Below are 15896 nucleotides of genomic sequence, written 5' to 3'. Positions count from 1 at the left end.
ACTGTGAGGTATTACAGATGTGAGATAGCAGTAGTGCGTGTCTCTATGGTGGCTGAGCTGTGGCTGATGTTACAGATGTATACACAGGACTGTGAGGTATTACAGATGTGAGATAGCAGTAGTGGGTGTCTCTATGCTGGGTAAGCTGTGGCTGATGTTACAGATGTATACACAGGACTGTGAGGTATTACAGATGTGAGATAGCAGTAGTGGGTGTCTCTATGCTGGCTGTGCTGTGGCTGATGTTACACATGTATACACAGGACTGTGAGGTATTACAGATGTGAGATAGCAGTAGTGGGTGTCTCTATGCTGGCTGTGCTGTGGCTGATGTTACAGATGTATACACAGGACTGTGAGGTATTACAGATGTGAGATAGCAGTAGTGGGTGTCTCTATGCTGGCTGTGCTGTGGCTGATGTTACAGATGTATACACAGGACTGTGAGGTATTACTAAACCTTCTATCGGATGAGGTGTTGTCATGTGTGCAAACCACTTATCATACTAACATAAAATAAAGACACTGAGACGTGGATTTGGCAGATAACTTGATGGCGATTTATTGGAGAAATTAATATTATTTATTAATTCTTAAATTAATTAAGGATGTATGGTGGCAAAGAAAGGACGGCCAGAAATCAGCCAGATCTGCTATGCCCACACACAAACAACAAAAGACATAGCAGGCGTAGATCGCCCAGAGTGCATACACATAACCATGTAAACCATGTCAAACACAAAAGGTAACGCTCACCCTCTAACTTGACTACCCACCTGTTTAGGTGATGATACTGCCCCCCGTTAGGTTGGTACAGCCAACTACCAGTCAACGAAGGGAACGCCCTTAACTCATAATTGCACCTGGACTGGTGAACTGCCGTTCTTTCCCGCCACAGCAAGGTTCTGCTTAGAAGAACCGCCGCACCGCCACCATACCAAGGACTACCCCAATAACGCCAACACCCTAAAAAGATCCACAAGAAATAATGACACCCCTTCTTCTGTCAAATGAACTCCATCAGCCCTATATAAATGACTAAAACGAAATTGAATGCCCTTATGGTAAATGACACGGCCATCATTGGCCATCACAAATTTGGCTACTGCAAAGTTAAGCTTCTTCCTAGCCTCATCTATAGCGGGAAAACTCCTAACCCCACGCCAGACCTGTCGAGGCACAATGCAAGACCAAAGTAATGTACACGAGGGCCAGGCCGATAGCACCCTCGCCAAATCGTTAATTATATCAAGTCGCAATGCTAAAGAGGACTTCTGTCCTAAGTCGTTGCCTCCTAAATGGGTCACCAAAATACGTGGCCTGCCAAAATTTTTTGCGTACTCTAACAGTCTAGGACAAAAGGAATGCCATCTCATACCCCTGAAACCTATCCAACGGATCCTAGCAGAATGTTCACAAAGTGGAGCATGATCTGAACTCATAAAGCTAGCGGCCCAGAAAATATAAGAATGGCCTATAACCCAAATGTCCTCCGTGTCAAAGAGCAAACCTAAAAATGGAGAAAAGCAGTAAATACCAAATTAGTAGTTGTAATAAAACAATAAAATTTTATGGTGTATTAGTGGGATCTGAAAGAACAATAAGTGAGTATCTGCCAAAAGAAAAAGTTTCTATTGGTTGCCAGCTTTACTATTTAAAGTGGCTAGGACAAACAAAAAGACACAAAGGGGAAGAATGGGTGGGGGGAAATTGGGAAAAAACATGTGAACTCGGCAAGAGGTAAAATAAAAACCTGCTGAGGGATGGACTATGGCCTAATTAAATGTTTTGAAATTAGCCGAATTGAATCCGTCAGATCAGGCAAAAATTGTAAAATCCCTCAAGACTCCCATTGCCAGCAATGGCGAGTAGCTAATCCCGAGTAGGGTAGACAGGGGTAACAGACGAGACAAGACGAGACGGAACTTGAGACAAAAACAAGAAAACCAGGCAAGCAATAAAACATAACATTGAAAATATTACATTGCCCTATGGTTCCAAACAATCTTAATGAGTAGGTCGGATGTAACTTTTATAACTATCCGATTTCCAACGTCCCAGTGACTTAATTTCCGACGGTGAGAAACCCGCAGCAGCTGCCGAAGTTGCGGCGCCGATCCTAAATGAGTGCGTACCAAAATCCTGAGGTGAGAGGCCTAAACCCGATACACACCGCTTCAGAAACCAACCAAACTGGTATTTGGTAAGCGGAGTCCTGTTCAAGTGCATAAGCCATGAACCAGGTACATCCGGGCGTAACAATGCGTAACGCATCGCTAACGCCACAGGGCAGATCCGTTCGTCCTTAGACGGACTCAACGAGAACCACCTACCCCTACCAGTCTGGTCGGTCTTTGACCGCCGTATCCTACAAAGCAAAGCTCGATGAGTGACCGAGATATCCGAGCAGAGCATGGTGGCATCAACCCGTTTGGAAGATGCCACCAACTCCGATACGCGCAATGCGCCGTGAAAAGCCACCGAAAACGCCAGTTGGATCAGGATCGCCTCGTACTCGGTAAACGCCACTTCGGGGACTGCCCCCAGCACTGCCGGAAGCAAATGGGCGTCCACAGGTTTCCTACGGTCAGCAACTGGCCGAGAGACCCGCGCCCAACCCCTTAAAGCCTTCGCAATCAGAAAGCTTTTAGTAACGTCAGGTTGTCCCTTTAATTTAACATAAAATGCAATGCCTGCCAAGGAGCGCGCCACAGAAGCCCTGGATCTACCCCCCAAACGGAGACTCCAAATAAAAGAAAGCATCGCACGATGCTGACCCTTACCTGCCTGCCTGCTGCTACGGGAATAGTCTTCCCATTCATGCCAAGCCTGACGATAAGCCCGCAAAGTGGAGGGAGCTAGAGACTGCTCTGCTAAGCCCTCCATGCCGGCTCGATCACCTGCCAAACATAAGAGGGGCAAAGCACAGCATCAACGTCAGCACCAGGGGCCAAAGATCGGAATCTAGCCCACTGAAAACGTGATAACGCATCAGCTATCCCATTCTCTACCCCCGGCACGTGTCTTGCTTTAAACATGATGTTAAAACGCAAACATGTCAGCACCAGCTGCGCAAGCAAACGCAAAACCAGCAGGGAAGACGCGCGTTGACGATTAATCGCGTGCACCACGCCCAGGTTGTCACACCTGATCACGATGCTGCGATTGCGCAAGCGTTCACTCCAGATTTCTAAGGAAACCATTATGGGAAAGAGTTCGAGAAGGAGCAAGTCCCTGGTCAAACCCCTTCCTTCCCATTCCTCTGGGCAATGACCAACGCACCAGGAACCATCAAGGTAGCAACCAAATCCCGTGGCGCCTGCCGCATCGGTGAACAGCTGCAGCTGCAAATTGTCCGCGGGTGGAGGCAACCACAGCCGGACACCATTCAAATCCTGCAGAAACGAGACCCAGACAGAGAGGTCCCGCTTAATCTCTGAGGACAAACGGAGTAAATGTCTCGGCTTAGTGACTCCAGCCGTGGCCCTTTCTAGCTTGCGCGAAAAAACTCTGCCCATAGGAATGACCCTACAGGCAAAGTTCAACAGGCCCAGGAGAGATTGCGCCTGCCGCAGGGTAATTTTATTGGAAGCCGTGCACTCCTCTATGGCATTACGCAATTTGTGAACCTTATCGAGGGGAAGGCGACAGGCGCCCGCCGAGGTATCGATCTCGATACCCAGGAATGACAAGCAAGAGGCAGGGCCCTCAGTTTTGTCCGCAGCAACTGGGACTCCAAAATGAAAAAACAGCGCTTGCAAAGAAAACAACAAATAACTACATCTATCTGAACCAGAAGGGCCGACACACAAGAAGTCATCGAGATAGTGGGCTATCCCATGACCTCCGCAAGAAAATTCCACGCACCAGTGCAAGAAGGTGCTAAATCGCTCAAAATATGCGCATGACACCGAACATCCCATAGGCAAGCACTTGTCTATGTAATATTTGCCGTCCAAGCGAAAGCCCATAAACCGGAATGACTCTGGGTGTAAGGGAAGCAGACGAAAAGCCGATTCAACATCTATCTTAGCCATCAGCGCGCCTGGACCATAAAACCTAACTACGTTCAAAGTAGGGGTGAGCGGGTTCGGATTTCTGAAATCCGAACCCCCCCGAGCCCCCCCGATCCGAGTCCGATCCGAGTAAGGCTCGACTTTTCCCGCCTGACTCGGATCTGAAATCGAGGCAAAACGTCATCATCCCGCCTTCCGAGTCTCGCGGGTTTTGGATCCTATATAAGGTACCCGCGTCGGCGCCATTTTCTCACTCGGCTGTGGACAGTGAAGAGGGAGGGTGGGAGTTAGGGCTGTGTAGTGTAGTGTAGTGTAGTGTAGTGTAGTGTAGTGCTGCTGTTGTCCACTACTTCAAAGTCCATAGGGGCTGGCTGTGTTGTGCTGTGCTGCTGTTGTTAATAGGGGCTGTGTCCACTACTTCAAAGTCCATAGGGGCTGGCTGGACTGTGTTGTGCAGTCAGTTCTCCATAGGGGCTGTGTCCACTCCAAAGTCCTGTGCAGTGTCCCAGTCCTAAAGGAGTGCTGTAGTGTTGTCCAGGGGGTGCTCTGTCCATCAGGGGTGCTCCCCCCAAGTGCTAAAAAAATAATATATTTTCTGTGTTTGTGAATTGTGTGCGCAGTAGCCGCACGTGCATCAACAAAGTAGTGCCAAGCGTGCGCCTGTGTCATAAGTAAAGGGCCGGCTGGCTTGACCGTTAAAGGGTGCTGTAACCCCCGAAAGTACACTCCAGTCCAAACCAAAAAAAAATTATTTTCTGTGTTTGTGAATTGTGTGCGCAGTAGCCGCACGTGCATCAACAAAGTAGTGCCAAGCGTGCGCCTGTGTCATAAGTAAAGGGCCGGCTGGCTTGACCGTTAAGGGTGCTGTAACCCCCGAAAGTACACTCCAATCCAAACCAAAAAAAAATTATTTTCTGTGTTTGTGAATTGTGTGCGCAGTAGCCGCACGTGCATCAACAAAGTAGTGCCAAGCGTGCGCCTGTGTCATAAGTAAAGGGCCGGCTGGCTTGACCGTTAAGGGTGCTGTAACCCCCGAAAGTACACTCCAATCCAAACCAAAAAAAAAATTATTTTCTGTGTTTGTGAATTGTGTGCGCAGTAGCCGCACGTGCATCAACAAAGTAGTGCCAAGCGTGCGCCTGTGTCATAAGTAAAGGGCCGGCTGGCTTGACCGTTAAGGGTGCTGTAACCCCCGAAAGTACACTCCAGTCCAAACCAAAAAAAAAATTATTTTCTGTGTTTGTGAATTGTGTGCGCAGTAGCCGCACGTGCATCAACAAAGTAGTGCCAAGCGTGCGCCTGTGTCATAAGTAAAGGGCCGGCTGGCTTGACCGTTAAAGGGTGCTGTAACCCCCGAAAGTACACTCCAGTCCAAACCAAAAAAAAAATTATTTTCTGTGTTTGTGAATTGTGTGCGCAGTAGCCGCACGTGCATCAACAAAGTAGTGCCAAGCGTGCACCTGTGTCATAAGTAAAGGGCCGGCTGGCTTGACCGTTAAGGGTGCTGTAACCCCCGAAAGTACACTCCAGTCCAAACCAAAAAAAAAATTATTTTCTGTGTTTGTGAATTGTGTGCGCAGTAGCCGCACGTGCATCAACAAAGTAGTGCCAAGCGTGCTCCTGTGTCATAAGTAAAGGGCCGGCTGGCTTGACCGTTAAAGGGTGCTGTAACCCCCAAAGTACACTCCAGTCCAAACCAAAAAAAAAATTATTTTCTGTGTTTGTGAATTGTGTGCGCAGGAGCCGCACGTGCATCAACAAAGTAGTGCCAAGCGTGCGCCTGTGTCATAAGTAAAGGGCCGGCTGGCTTGACCGTTAAAGGGTGCTGTAACCCCCAAAGTACACTCCAGTCCAAACCAAAAAAAAAATTATTTTCTGTGTTTGTGAATTGTGTGCGCAGTAGCCGCACGTGCATCAACAAAGTAGTGCCAAGCGTGCGCCTGTGTCATAAGTAAAGGGCCGGCTGGCTTGACCGTTAAAAGGGTGCTGTAACCCCCGAAAGTACACTCCAGTCCAAACCAAAAAAAAATTATTTTCTGTGTTTGTGAATTGTGTGCGCAGTAGCCGCACGTGCATCAACAAAGTAGTGCCAAGCGTGCACCTGTGTCATAAGTAAAGGGCCGGCTGGCTTGACCGTTAAGGGTGCTGTAACCCCCGAAAGTACACTCCAGTCCAAACCAAAAAAAAAATTATTTTCTGTGTTTGTGAATTGTGTGCGCAGTAGCCGCACGGGCATCAACAAAGTAGTGCCAAGCGTGCGCCTGTGTTATAAGTAAAGGGCCGGCTGGCTTGACCGTTAAAGGGTGCTGTAACCCACAAAGTACACTCCAGTCCAAACCAAAAAAAAAATTATTTTCTGTGTTTAGCCGCACGTATATATCAAATCGATATAACATAAATGGAGGACCAAACTTTCTCCGATAAAAATAAAATAGAGAAAGATCAAGAACCACTTCCTCCTAGTGCTGAAGCTGCTGCCACTAGTCATGACATAGACGATAACATGCCATCAACGTCGTCTGCCAAGGCCGATGCCCAATGTCATAGTAGAGGGCACATACAATCCCAAATGGCAAAGTTCAGGAAAATGACCTTGAAAAAGACATTTAAATCAGCTGAAGAGAAACGTAAACTTGCCAATATGCCATTTACGACACGGAGTGGCAAGGAACGGCTAAGGTCGATCCCTAGTATGTTCATGACTAGTGGTTCAGCTTCACATGACGATGGAAGCCCTCCTCCCACTAAAAAAATCAAAAGAGTTAAGCTGGCAAAAGCACAGCGAAGAACTGTGCTTTCTAAGAAGATATCACAAATCCCCAAGGAGAGTCCAAGTGTGGTGGTGGTTGCGATGCCTGACCTTCCCAGCACTGGACGGGAAGAGGTGGCTCTTTCCACCATTTGCACGCCCCCTGCAAGTGCTGAAAGGAGCACCCACAGTCCACTTGCTGATATGCAAATTGAAGATGTCACTGTTGAAGTACAACAGGATGAGGATACTGGTGTAGCTGGCGCTGAGGAGGAAGTTGGCGAGGAGGATTCTGATGGTGATGTGGTTTGTTTAAATCAGGCTCCGGGGGAGACAGTTGTTGTCCGTGGGATGAAAAAGCCCATCACGGTCATGCCTGGGCAGAAGACCAAACATTCCACCTCTTTGGTCTGGCAATATTTCTATCCAAATCCGGACAACAACTGTCTTGCCATATGTACCATATGTAAAGGTGAAATAAGTAGGGGTAGGGACGTCAACCACCTAGGAACATCCTCCCTTATACGGCACCTGCAGCGCGTTCATAAAAAGTTACTGTCAAGTTCAGAAACTTTGGCTAAGACCGTAAGCAGTCCAGGGACACCTAAATCCCGTTGTCCTGTTGTATCCAAGCGCCTGCAAACCACACCGTCAACTCCCTCCTCATCAATTTCCTCCTTAGTCAGGATCGGAAGTAGTCCTGCAGGCCATGTCACTGGCATGACTGACTCTCCTATCCGGGATTCCTCCGGAGGATCCTGCATTGCTACGCCTACTGCTGCCGCTGCTGCTGCTGGGAGTCGTTCATCATCCCAGAGAGGAAGTAGGAACACCACTACTTTTACTAAACAATTGACCCTCCAACAGTCCTTAGCGAGGAGGATGAAGTACGACAGCAGTCATCCTGAAGCAAAACGTATAACTGAGGCCTTGACCGCTATGTTGGTGTTAGACGTGCGTCCGGTATCCGCCATTAGTGCAGTGGGATTTAGACAATTGATGGAGGTAGTGTGTCCCCGGTTCCAAATCCCATCTAGATTCCACTTCACTAGGCAGGCGATACCGAGACTGTACAGAAACGTCAGAAAAAGTGTCCTCAGTGTCCTGAAAAATGCCGTTGTACACAATGTCCACTTAACCACGGACATGTGGACAAGTGGAACAGGGCAGACTAAGGACTATATGACTGTGACAGCCCACTGGGTAGATGTATCACCTTACGCAGCAACAGCAGCAGCGTCACCAGTAGCAGCATCTCAGAAATGCCAGCTCGTTACAAGGCAGGCTACGCTGTGTATCACCGGTTTCAGTAAGAGGCACACCGCCGACAACCTCTTAGAGAAACTGAGGGAAATCATCGCCCAGTGGCTTACCCCACTTAGACTCTCCTGGGGATTTGTGATATCTGACAACGCCACCAATATTGTGCGGGCATTACATCTGGGCAAATTCCAGCACGTCCCATGTTTTGCTCACACAATAAACTTGGTGGTGCAGAATTTTCTGAAAAGCGACAGGGGCGTGCAGGAGACGCTTTGGGTGGCCCGAAAAATTTCTGGCCACTTTCTCTATTCAGCGACTGCGTGCCGAAGACTGGAGCGCCAGCAAACACTCTTGAACCTGCCCCGCCATCACCTGAAGCAAGAGGTTGTGACGCGGTGGAACTCAACCCTCTATATGCTTCAGAGGATGGAGGAGCAGCAAAAGGCCATACAAGCCTATACATCCACCTATGACATAGGCAAAGGAGGGGGTATGCACCTGACTCAAGCGCAGTGGAGAATGATTTCCGTGTTGTGCAAGGTTCTCCAGCCCTTCGAACTTGCCACACGTGAAGTCAGTTCAGACACTGCCAGCTTGAGTCAGGTCATTCCCCTCATCAGGCTTTTGCAGAAGCAGCTGGAGAAAGTGAAGGAGGAGCTAAGACGGAGCGATTCCGCTCGGCATGTGGGACTTGTGGATGAAGCCCTTCATTCGCTTTGCCAGGATTCCAGGGTGGTCAATCTGTTGAAATCAGACCACTACGTTTTGGCCACCGTGCTCGATCCTAGGTTTAAAGCCTATGTGGTGTCTCTCTTTCCGGCCGACACAAGCCTGCAGAGGTGCAAAGACCTGCTGGTGAACACACTGTCAGCTGAAGCGGAACGTGACACGTCAACGGCTCCTTCTTCATTTTCTCCTGCAACTGGGGCTGCCAGGAAAAAACTTAGGTATCCTAAGCAACCCGCTGGCGGTGATGCAGGGCAGGCAGGACCAAGTTTGGACATCTGGTCCGGACTGAAGGACCTGGCAACAATTTCTGACATGTCTACTGTCACTGCATATGATACTGCCACCATTGACAGAATGGTGGAGGATTACATCGGTGACAGCATCCAAGTAGGCATGGCAGACAGTCCATACCTGTACTGGCAGGAAAAAGAGGCAATTTGGAGGCCCCTGTACAAACTGGCTCTATTTTACCTGAGTTGCCCCCCCTCCAGTGTGTACTCCGAAAGAGTGTTTAGTGCAGCCGGGAACCTTGTCAGCGAAAGGCGTAGGAGGTTGCTTCCACAGAATGTGGAGAAGATGATGTTCATCAAAATGAATTATCAGCTCTTCCAGGGAGACCAGCCTCCAGAAGGTACAGAGGGACCTGTGGTGGTGGATTCAAGTGGGGACGAGTTAATACTTTGTGAGGATGAGGATGTACACACTGAAGAGGGTGAGGAATCGGTGGATGAGGATGACATCTTGCCTCCATAGAGCCAGTTTGTGCAGGGACACATTAATTGCCAGCTTGTTTTGTGGGGGCCCAAACGAACCAATCATTTCAGCCACAGTTGTGTGGCAGACCCTGGCGCTGAAATGATTGGTTTGTTAAAGTGTGCATGTCCTGTTTATACAACATAAGGGTGGGTGGGAGGGCCCAAGGACAATTCCATCTTGCACCTCTTTTTTTTCTTTGCATTATGTACAGTTTGGGGCCTAGTTTTTCAAACTGCCATCCTGTCTGCCACTGCAGTTTCACGCCTAGATGGGTCACGTGTTTGTGCCGCCCACTCGTGTCGCTTAGCATAGTCATCCAGCTACCTCGGTGCAACGTTTTGGACATAAAAACACTATTGTGAGGTGTTCAGAATAGACTGGAAATGAGTGGAAATTAAGGTTATTGAGGTTAATAATAGCATAGGAGCAGAAAAACCTACAAATTCTGTGATTTTAGCTGTTTTTATGCTTTTTTTAAAAAAAATACAGATCCAAAACACAAAACCCAGAACCCAAAACACGGAAGGGTGGTTTTGGCAAAACCAATCCAGATCCAAAACACGAAGAAAGATCCAGATCCAAAACCAAAACACGAAAAGTGGCCGGTGCACACCCCTAGTTCAAAGCATCGTCAAACAACTGGTACACCACCGAGGAAACCTCAACTGGTATGGCATCATTTACTGATGAGCCTGGCGGATAAGACAGATGTTGAATAAGCCTGTACTTTCCTGGAATCCTCTTGGGGACCACTCCCACCGGGGAAATCACAAGATCCCTTATGGGAGGTTCTGCAAAAGGCCCTGCCATGCGTCCTAAGGTAACCTCGCTAGCCACTTTCTCCCTAAGAATGTGAGGCAACTCGAACGCAGATTTCAAATTCCTAGGCGAACCTGTGTCAACCTCTCTGCAAATAGGTAACTGGAAACCAAAGCTGAAACCTTTTATCAAAAATTCCGCGTCCCGGAGAACAGGGTACCAACGCAACCATTTTGCCATTGCGGTGACGCAGACGGGGGATGAAGCTTTACTTAGAACCAGCACCTTTTGGCGGCTGAGCAGGCTGTTGCTGAGCACCCGCCTTGAAGCACTTGGCAACTGGGTGGCTGCCACTACATCGCAAGCAGAGGTGACGAAAACGACATTTTCGACCCTGCGTACAAGTGGAATTATTAAAAGCGAAACATTTTCCACTGGTCGCCTGCTGCTGGCCCTGACGACCTGAACTAGCTGATTTATTCACATTGAACGCTTCAAACGCAGGACGCAAAGGCTGCGTGACCTCGAGCCAAACCTCTACATCCTTCCAGCCTAGATCCATCACCCGTCTGCCGTCCTGCTTGCGACGGAATTCTTCGTCGTACGCTCGCCAAGCCATGCCCCTGGAGGACAACTGCATGCTATGAACTAAATGGAGGTACCTAATGACGTTCAGGTGCTCCTCTGGGCGCGTCTCCAAATAACAAGCCGAAAAAATGCAAAAACCGGCCAACCAATTATTGTAAGATTTGAAAGCTTCCAAACCTATACCACCCTTTGCCCTAGCCGCCTTAAACGCCTTCTTAGCTTTTTCCGTAAGTGCAAAAATATCCACATAGTCACCTTTGCGGATCTTACTGCGGCAAGTCGTTCTTAAACCTCGCAATACAGCGGTGTTGTCACTATGTACCCCTGCAGAACCTTCTAAACCCTTCTCTATTGGCTTGCGCTTATGGGTGCTATGCTTACGCCTTGAGCGACGCTTTGCCTCCAATTTTGCATATTTAGCTGCTCTCTTGCGCGCTCTGCCCGCGCTGTCCGCGTTAGATATAGAGGAAGCAAAAGAAGACGTCAAGGAACTAGAGTCTGAGAAAGACCCACCTGAACCCTCCGATGTCATGGTATCAGAGGAAAATCCAGACGGCCCCTCCCCGACATCCTCATCAACCAGCTCTCCTTCTTCGACCACGTCATCTGAAAAAGAAGGAAAAACACCGGCCGCCACCTCTGCGGCAGGCAACCTAGCATCCATATTGCCACGCCTCGAGTCTTGAGTGAACGGAACTGAGGGCGCACTAGTGCCCACACTATGCTGGGCCAAGCTAGGGGCAATGGCTCTCAATGCTTGCGCCAGCTGCTCTACCTCTGACCCCCCCTGCGCCCCTACAGGATTGACGTTAGCAGGCGCGACGGTTTGAGTAGGCAACGAGCCTGCCGGCGGAGCTGCCAAAAATGGGGCAAGCACAGCCGCCAGGGTTGACAAAGCAGATGCGATGGCTGAGGGTCTGGCTGCGCAGCAAAAGGGGGAGGGGTGGCAACACTCACAGATGCAGGGGATTGCACCCTATTACTGGTACTAGAATTCTGAGCCCCAGCCCTGGGAACATGAGCAGGGGACAGACTGGATGTGGAATGGCTGTAATGGCTAAGCCCCGCCCCCCGCTCACTAACATGGCGGGCGCCCCGCCGTGAGCGGGGAACGGGAAGGACCATGGGGACACTAGCATGGCCTTGGCTGCTCCTAGATGGGGCTCTATGGCCCCGCCGGGACCTCCGCCTTTTAGCGGAGGCTGTGACCTGGCCGCCGGATGGGAGAGCGCACCCGCGTGTAGGTGTCGCGGCGCGCTCCCGCCCGCTACCAGCCGCAGTGATCGCGGGAGCTCCGGCCGCGCCCGGAGTCAGCAGAGCCGAGCGCCGGCCTGAACCCCGCGCCTGCATAGCAGCGTCGCCGGAGGCACCACCCCGCCGCACACACGGCAGGGGCCACCCCGCGACGCCCAGCATGATTGGCGCCGGAGACAGGATCCGCCGCATCCGCGACGGAGGCTGCTCCTCCATGCCTGCGCAGGCCCCGCACCGTAGCGGTGCCTGAAGAAGCACCCGCCGCGTCCGCAGCAGGGGCCGCCCCACGCCGCTGGCGTGAGCCAGTATTCAGGTCAGTCTGGAGGAAGCGGGCAGGTGGGGGGCGCAGAGCGGCGTTGGACGGGGCATGGCTAATGACAAAAGCGAGGGTGGACAGGGCCAGGTAAAGAAACAATAATGTGCTGCAATTTATTTATCTAGAGCCAGGAAAGTGAGGGAAAGCAAAGTGTTAAATGTAGAAAATAGGGGCAGGGATAAGAAGGGAAGAGAATCTAGTGATGAAAATAAAAAAGAAAAGAATTAACAGACCAATGTAAGGTACAGACTATCACTGACCAACTCTGACACTGACCACAATCTGGAACAACAATCTGGAACCAAGAGGCTTTGGCCCTCACTTCTAGCCCCTTATATAATGTCTCTATTGAAAACCCGCCCCTGCTAACGATAGGCTAACTCTAAACAGTAATTTGCATACATGCCGGCCCCCATCCTAGAGGTTTAACACACCTCTTTTCTTATGCAATCTTTCGGTTTCACAGATGTGAAACCTATGACATAGGCAAAGGAGGGGGTATGCACCTGACTCAAGCGCAGTGGAGAATGATTTCCGTGTTGTGCAAGGTTCTCCAGCCCTTCGAACTTGCCACACGTGAAGTCAGTTCAGACACTGCCAGCTTGAGTCAGGTCATTCCCCTCATCAGGCTTTTGCAGAAGCAGCTGGAGAAAGTGAAGGAGGAGCTAAGACGGAGCGATTCCGCTCGGCATGTGGGACTTGTGGATGAAGCCCTTCATTCGCTTTGCCAGGATTCCAGGGTGGTCAATCTGTTGAAATCAGACCACTACGTTTTGGCCACCGTGCTCGATCCTAGGTTTAAAGCCTATGTGGTGTCTCTCTTTCCGGCCGACACAAGCCTGCAGAGGTGCAAAGACCTGCTGGTGAACACACTGTCAGCTGAAGCGGAACGTGACACGTCAACGGCTCCTTCTTCATTTTCTCCTGCAACTGGGGCTGCCAGGAAAAAACTTAGGTATCCTAAGCAACCCGCTGGCGGTGATGCAGGGCAGGCAGGACCAAGTTTGGACATCTGGTCCGGACTGAAGGACCTGGCAACAATTTCTGACATGTCTACTGTCACTGCATATGATACTGTCACCATTGACAGAATGGTGGAGGATTACATCGGTGACAGCATCCAAGTAGGCATGGCAGACAGTCCATACCTGTACTGGCAGGAAAAAGAGGCAATTTGGAGGCCCCTGTACAAACTGGCTCTATTTTACCTGAGTTGCCCCCCCTCCAGTGTGTACTCCGAAAGAGTGTTTAGTGCAGCCGGGAACCTTGTCAGCGAAAGGCGTAGGAGGTTGCTTCCACAGAATGTGGAGAAGATGATGTTCATCAAAATGAATTATCAGCTCTTCCAGGGAGACCAGCCTCCAGAAGGTACAGAGGGACCTGTGGTGGTGGATTCAAGTGGGGACGAGTTAATACTTTGTGAGGATGAGGATGTACACACTGAAGAGGGTGAGGAATCGGTGGATGAGGATGACATCTTGCCTCCATAGAGCCAGTTTGTGCAGGGACACATTAATTGCCAGCTTGTTTTGTGGGGGCCCAAACGAACCAATCATTTCAGCCACAGTTGTGTGGCAGACCCTGGCGCTGAAATGATTGGTTTGTTAAAGTGTGCATGTCCTGTTTATACAACATAAGGGTGGGTGGGAGGGCCCAAGGACAATTCCATCTTGCACCTCTTTTTTTTCTTTGCATTATGTACAGTTTGGGGCCTAGTTTTTCAAACTGCCATCCTGTCTGCCACTGCAGTTTCACGCCTAGATGGGTCACGTGTTTGTGCCGCCCACTCGTGTCGCTTAGCATAGTCATCCAGCTACCTCGGTGCAACGTTTTGGACATAAAAACACTATTGTGAGGTGTTCAGAATAGACTGGAAATGAGTGGAAATTAAGGTTATTGAGGTTAATAATAGCATAGGAGCAGAGAAACCTACAAATTCTGTGATTTTAGCTGTTTTTATGCTTTTTTTAAAAAAAATACAGATCCAAAACACAAAACCCAGAACCCAAAACACGGAAGGGTGGTTTTGGCAAAACCAATCCAGATCCAAAACACGAAGAAAGATCCAGATCCAAAACCAAAACACGAAAAGTGGCCGGTGCACACCCCTAGTTCCAAGCATCGTCAAACAACTGGTACACCACCGAGGAAACCTCAACTGGTATGGCATCATTTACTGATGAGCCTGGCGGATAAGACAGATGTTGAATAAGCCTGTACTTTCCTGGAATCCTCTTGGGGACCACTCCCACCGGGGAAATCACAAGATCCCTTATGGGAGGTTCTGCAAAAGGCCCTGCCATGCGTCCTAAGGTAACCTCGCTAGCCACTTTCTCCCTAAGAATGTGAGGCAACTCGAACGCAGATTTCAAATTCCTAGGCGAACCTGTGTCAACCTCTCTGCAAATAGGTAACTGGAAACCAAAGCTGAAACCTTTTATCAAAAATTCCGCGTCCCGGAGAACAGGGTACCAACGCAACCATTTTGCCATTGCGGCGACGCAGACGGGGGATGAAGCTTTACTTAGAACCAGCACCTTTTGGCGGCTGAGCAGGCTGTTGCTGAGCACCCGCCTTGAAGCACTTGGCAACTGGGTGGCTGCCACTACATCGCAAGCAGAGGTGACGAAAACGACATTTTCGACCCTGCGTACAAGTGGAATTATTAAAAGCGAAACATTTTCCACTGGTCGCCTGCTGCTGGCCCTGACGACCTGAACTAGCTGATTTATTCACATTGAACGCTTCAAACGCAGGACGCAAAGGCTGCGTGACCTCGAGCCAAACCTCTACATCCTTCCAGCCTAGATCCATCACCCGTCTGCCGTCCTGCTTGCGACGGAATTCTTTGTCGTACGCTCGCCAAGCCATGCCCCTGGAGGACAACTGCATGCTATGAACTAAATGGAGGTACCTAATGACGTTCAGGTGCTCCTCTGGGCGCGTCTCCAAATAACAAGCCGAAAAAATGCAAAAACCGGCCAACCAATTATTGTAAGATTTGAAAGCTTCCAAACCTATACCACCCTTTGCCCTAGCCGCCTTAAACGCCTTCTTAGCTTTTTCCGTAAGTGCAAAAATATCCACATAGTCACCTTTGCGGATCTTACTGCGGCAAGTCGTTCTTAAACCTCGCAATACAGCGGTGTTGTCACAATGTACCCCTGCAGAACCTTCTAAACCCTTCTCTATTGGCTTGCGCTTATGGGTGCTATGCTTACGCCTTGAGCGACGCTTTGCCTCCAATTTTGCATATTTAGCTGCTCTCTTGCGCGCTCTGCCCGCGCTGTCCGCGTTAGATATAGAGGAAGCAAAAGAAGACGTCAAGGAACTAGAGTCTGAGAAAGACCCACCTGAACCCTCCGATGTCATGGTATCAGAGGAAAATCCAGACGGCCCCTCCCCGACATCCTCGTCAACCAGCTCTCCTTCTTCGACCACGTCATCTGAAAAAGAAGGAAAAACA

The 15896-nt window shown here is 49.7% G+C and overlaps 1 protein-coding gene across 1 annotated transcript; it reads right to left on the bottom strand.

The window, feature by feature from the left end:
* Nucleotides 1-551: 551 nt before the first annotated feature.
* LOC148454569 (uncharacterized) lies at nt 552-3346 on the bottom strand. The gene has a single exon (XM_088460759.1). It carries the CDS (start codon nt 2884-2886, stop codon nt 2008-2010), a length of 879 nt encoding a protein of 292 aa, XP_088316885.1. The 5' UTR covers nt 2887-3346; the 3' UTR covers nt 552-2007.
* Nucleotides 3347-15896: the final 12550 nt, after the last annotated feature.

This window comes from Taudactylus pleione, unplaced genomic scaffold (assembly GCF_031769625.1).
Source record: "Taudactylus pleione unplaced genomic scaffold, aTauple2 ptg000978l, whole genome shotgun sequence".
NCBI lineage: Eukaryota > Metazoa > Chordata > Amphibia > Anura > Myobatrachidae > Taudactylus > Taudactylus pleione.
This window is presented reverse-complemented; position numbering and strand designations above follow the sequence as displayed.

Bases quoted from the DNA above. Each gene is read 5' to 3' on its own strand.
- LOC148454569 (XM_088460759.1), bottom strand. From the start codon at position 2,886: ATGGAGGGCTTAGCAGAGCAGTCTCTAGCTCCCTCCACTTTGCGGGCT.